This window comes from Etheostoma spectabile, chromosome 9, assembly GCF_008692095.1.
Source record: "Etheostoma spectabile isolate EspeVRDwgs_2016 chromosome 9, UIUC_Espe_1.0, whole genome shotgun sequence".
In the NCBI taxonomy this organism is placed as follows: domain Eukaryota; kingdom Metazoa; phylum Chordata; class Actinopteri; order Perciformes; family Percidae; genus Etheostoma; species Etheostoma spectabile.
This window is the reverse complement of record NC_045741.1, coordinates 10,589,080-10,592,084: the sequence shown is the minus strand read 5'-3', so window position 1 is coordinate 10,592,084 and position 3,005 is coordinate 10,589,080. Positions and strand designations below refer to the sequence as shown.

Genomic DNA, 3,005 nt, shown 5'->3' with positions numbered 1-3,005 from the left:
CACAGTAGCACTTACGGTTTGAATTCCTTCCATAGTAATTAACATAAAGTGAGTGGTATCCTCATTTAAAGACTCTGAGCACCAGTCACCATTAGGCATTAGGCTACTATTAGTATATTGATTAATAATTAGTCATTTCTTCCTATAGAAAACAACGAGCACTAGACATTTAGCTTCATCAGAAATACTTACAAAAGCCCATCCTGAGTTACCAGAGATTTGGGCTGATGAAATTCCAGTGTTATTTAATTGGTAATGATATTTTGATTAATTACGTCCAGCAAATAATTGGCATTTTTATTGTTATGATAACGTAAATGTATTATGGTTTATCAATATTGTCATTAAAACTTCCCTCCTCAATCCGCTTTACTGTTTCAGGCTAAAACACATTTTGTTTCCAACCAACTACAATAATGTTCTAACTCTACTAACTTCAATCTAAGACTCCATGCAGTCTATGCAATGTAGATGACATTTTAATTGCAGGAATATTACCAGGTGGATCAGTCTCATGCTGTAGGCTACATCTGGATCATCTAGTAGCCATGACACTGGCCTCAAGTCAATTAAAAAAATACAAAGAGAACAGTGCGACTTTGCAGGTGCAAGCAAGAAACACTTACATTGTAATTGCATGTCACCATCATCTGTGCAGATTAAGAGATCAAGCAATGCAGTGAAGGAAGCAGCACCGATTTAGTTTCTATTTCTTCACTTGCTCTGACAACCACTTCACTACCATACCAGAGAGATTCAAGTGGGCATTGCATTGAGGCTATTTGCTGTTTCAAATTACAGTCAGACATCAGCTCAAACCTGGAGACTCTCTGGACCTCTCCTACAGTAGGACCGTTAGAGTCTCTCGACAACCTCAGATTTTGCATCGCAGCATCCATGCTCTATCAGATCATCAAAATTATGGCTGGTGCACCCCTCCACATGACATTATGATGATGACAGCAGAACCAGGGCAACCGGTTTCAACATCCACCTTCCTCATCTGCAAATGTCTCTGATTAGAATGTCTCCATCCCTGATCATTAGCGCATTTTACTGCTGACAGTCAGAGGGGAGATCCTGTATGCCTCCTTACCTGGCAAACGGGCAAGATAGTGGCTGCTGTCACCGTATCTGACAGGCGGCGAAGTGTAATTTCTGCAGTAATCCGCAGTCTGGTAGTACGCTGCATCCCCGTTCTTCAGCTGCAGCGCCATCATCGCAGTCACATCCCTTCGCCAACTTCTTCTCTCCAAAAAACCTGGCGGCCAGGCAGGAGTACCTAGCACACGGTCAGACACTGAGGCTTTCACCGGAGGGGGGATTCTAAGATGAAAGCGAAATTCAAAAATCACCAGTCAGCAAAACTACTTTTAAAATGCCCAACATGTAAACACATTGCGTTTGTGTTTTCAAGTGAAGTACCAAAAAATATGTTTTCCTCGCGAAATTACATTTTTAAAGACACTATAGGCCCTGACGAGGATCCTCCAGCATCCCTCTCCTTGATGGTACAGTCCATTTCCGATGCCACCGCTGCTGATGAGCATGGTTTTCAATCATGACACATAGTGTAGGCTACATGTTACACCTATGTGGTAAACCCTGATCTCCTGTGGCTGGCAATGACTCTCAAATCTCCAGTGAAAGCTGCCAGGCTGCTGTTGTGATAATATTGTTATTAGCCTATGAGTTAATAACCTATGGGCAAATACAATGAAATAAAATGCTACAATAGTCAAACACTAATAGGCTACATGTGGAAATAAGAAAGTATTGACAATGACATTTGCAATAAATAGGCCTAACAGCTTTTCTTCTTCTTCAGTTAATTCTTCTTCTTCTTCTTTCTATAATTATAAAATCAAGATACATTAATTCTATTATTGTTGGTATTGTTCTCATTCTTATAATTCTATTAGCCAACTATGTGATTGTATTGCTACTCATTTTGTAATATTGGATATTACTACTATTACTGTTTACTGTGAACTGTGAGATCAGAAGATGTGGTTCAAAGCCACACAGACAAAAAAGCTAGCCTATGCAGGCCTATGTATTACATATAAATGTGCTGTTATTATCATACTGTGTGTTTGCTTTCCTTCATATACAGCATATCTTATATATTTCTATACATTGTATGTTTATTGTATTTATTATGAATAGTATTATGTATGGTATTATAGGACTACAACTTCAGTATGACTTGCAGTTTAGATTCAATTTCTTATTTCATTTTATTTATTTCATTTAATTTATCATGTCTTAGTCCTGCTGTGTGAATTTGTGAAAAAGTGTGAATTTCCTTTCCTAGGGATCAATAATGTCTTTTATTATAGCCTTATCTCATCAAATTATAGGCTGCTTTGCAAAAGCATGATGTCACGCCCACAAACACTGGAACAGTTTTTGCTATCTTATTAGCCCTTTTGGTTTACTGTGATGATTTAGGCCTACCAAGTCATTCTGTTAACACACGTCTCATGGTGTTTGAGGAAACCAAATCATAATCCTAAAATACTTAGAAATTACTATAGTAATTTCTGAAAAGAATGACTACAGGATCTTTTTCTTTTTATGATATTGGCGTAAATGGGCTTCCACAGAGATCCTGTAATAACATTTTCACAAAAAACATTGTTTGAAACATACTATGAGAAACTATCTCATTATTTTGAATTCCTGTTTCATTATTTTTTAGATATTATTTAATTATTTTGATATAGCAAGTCATTATTTTACGATACCATCTCATTATTTTGAGAAAGTTTCTCATTATAATGACTTACTGGCGGAAATAGCTTCCCCAGTGATCCAAGTAACAACAATAAAATTGTATATAAAACAAATATGGTTTTGTGGTTGGAAACATTATTTGAGAAAGTTTCTCCATATTTTGAGATTGGGCCTATGTCATTATTTTGAGATATGTCATTATTATGAGATAGGCTATTATCTCATAATTTTGAGAAACACGGATAACTCCCACCCAGTTTATTCCT

At 36.8% G+C, this 3,005-nt stretch overlaps 1 protein-coding gene across 1 annotated transcript in view; it reads right to left on the bottom strand.

Moving 5' to 3' along the window:
- Positions 1-1,362, bottom strand: part of zmat3 (zinc finger, matrin-type 3) — a 9,636-nt gene extending 8,274 nt beyond the window's left edge. Inside the window, exon 1 of the mRNA XM_032525865.1 lies at positions 1,097-1,362. Coding sequence (XP_032381756.1) covers positions 1,097-1,220 — 124 coding nt within the window. The 5' untranslated portion in view covers positions 1,221-1,362. The remainder of the gene's footprint in view (positions 1-1,096) is intronic.
- Between the last annotated feature and the right edge of the window lie 1,643 nt (positions 1,363-3,005).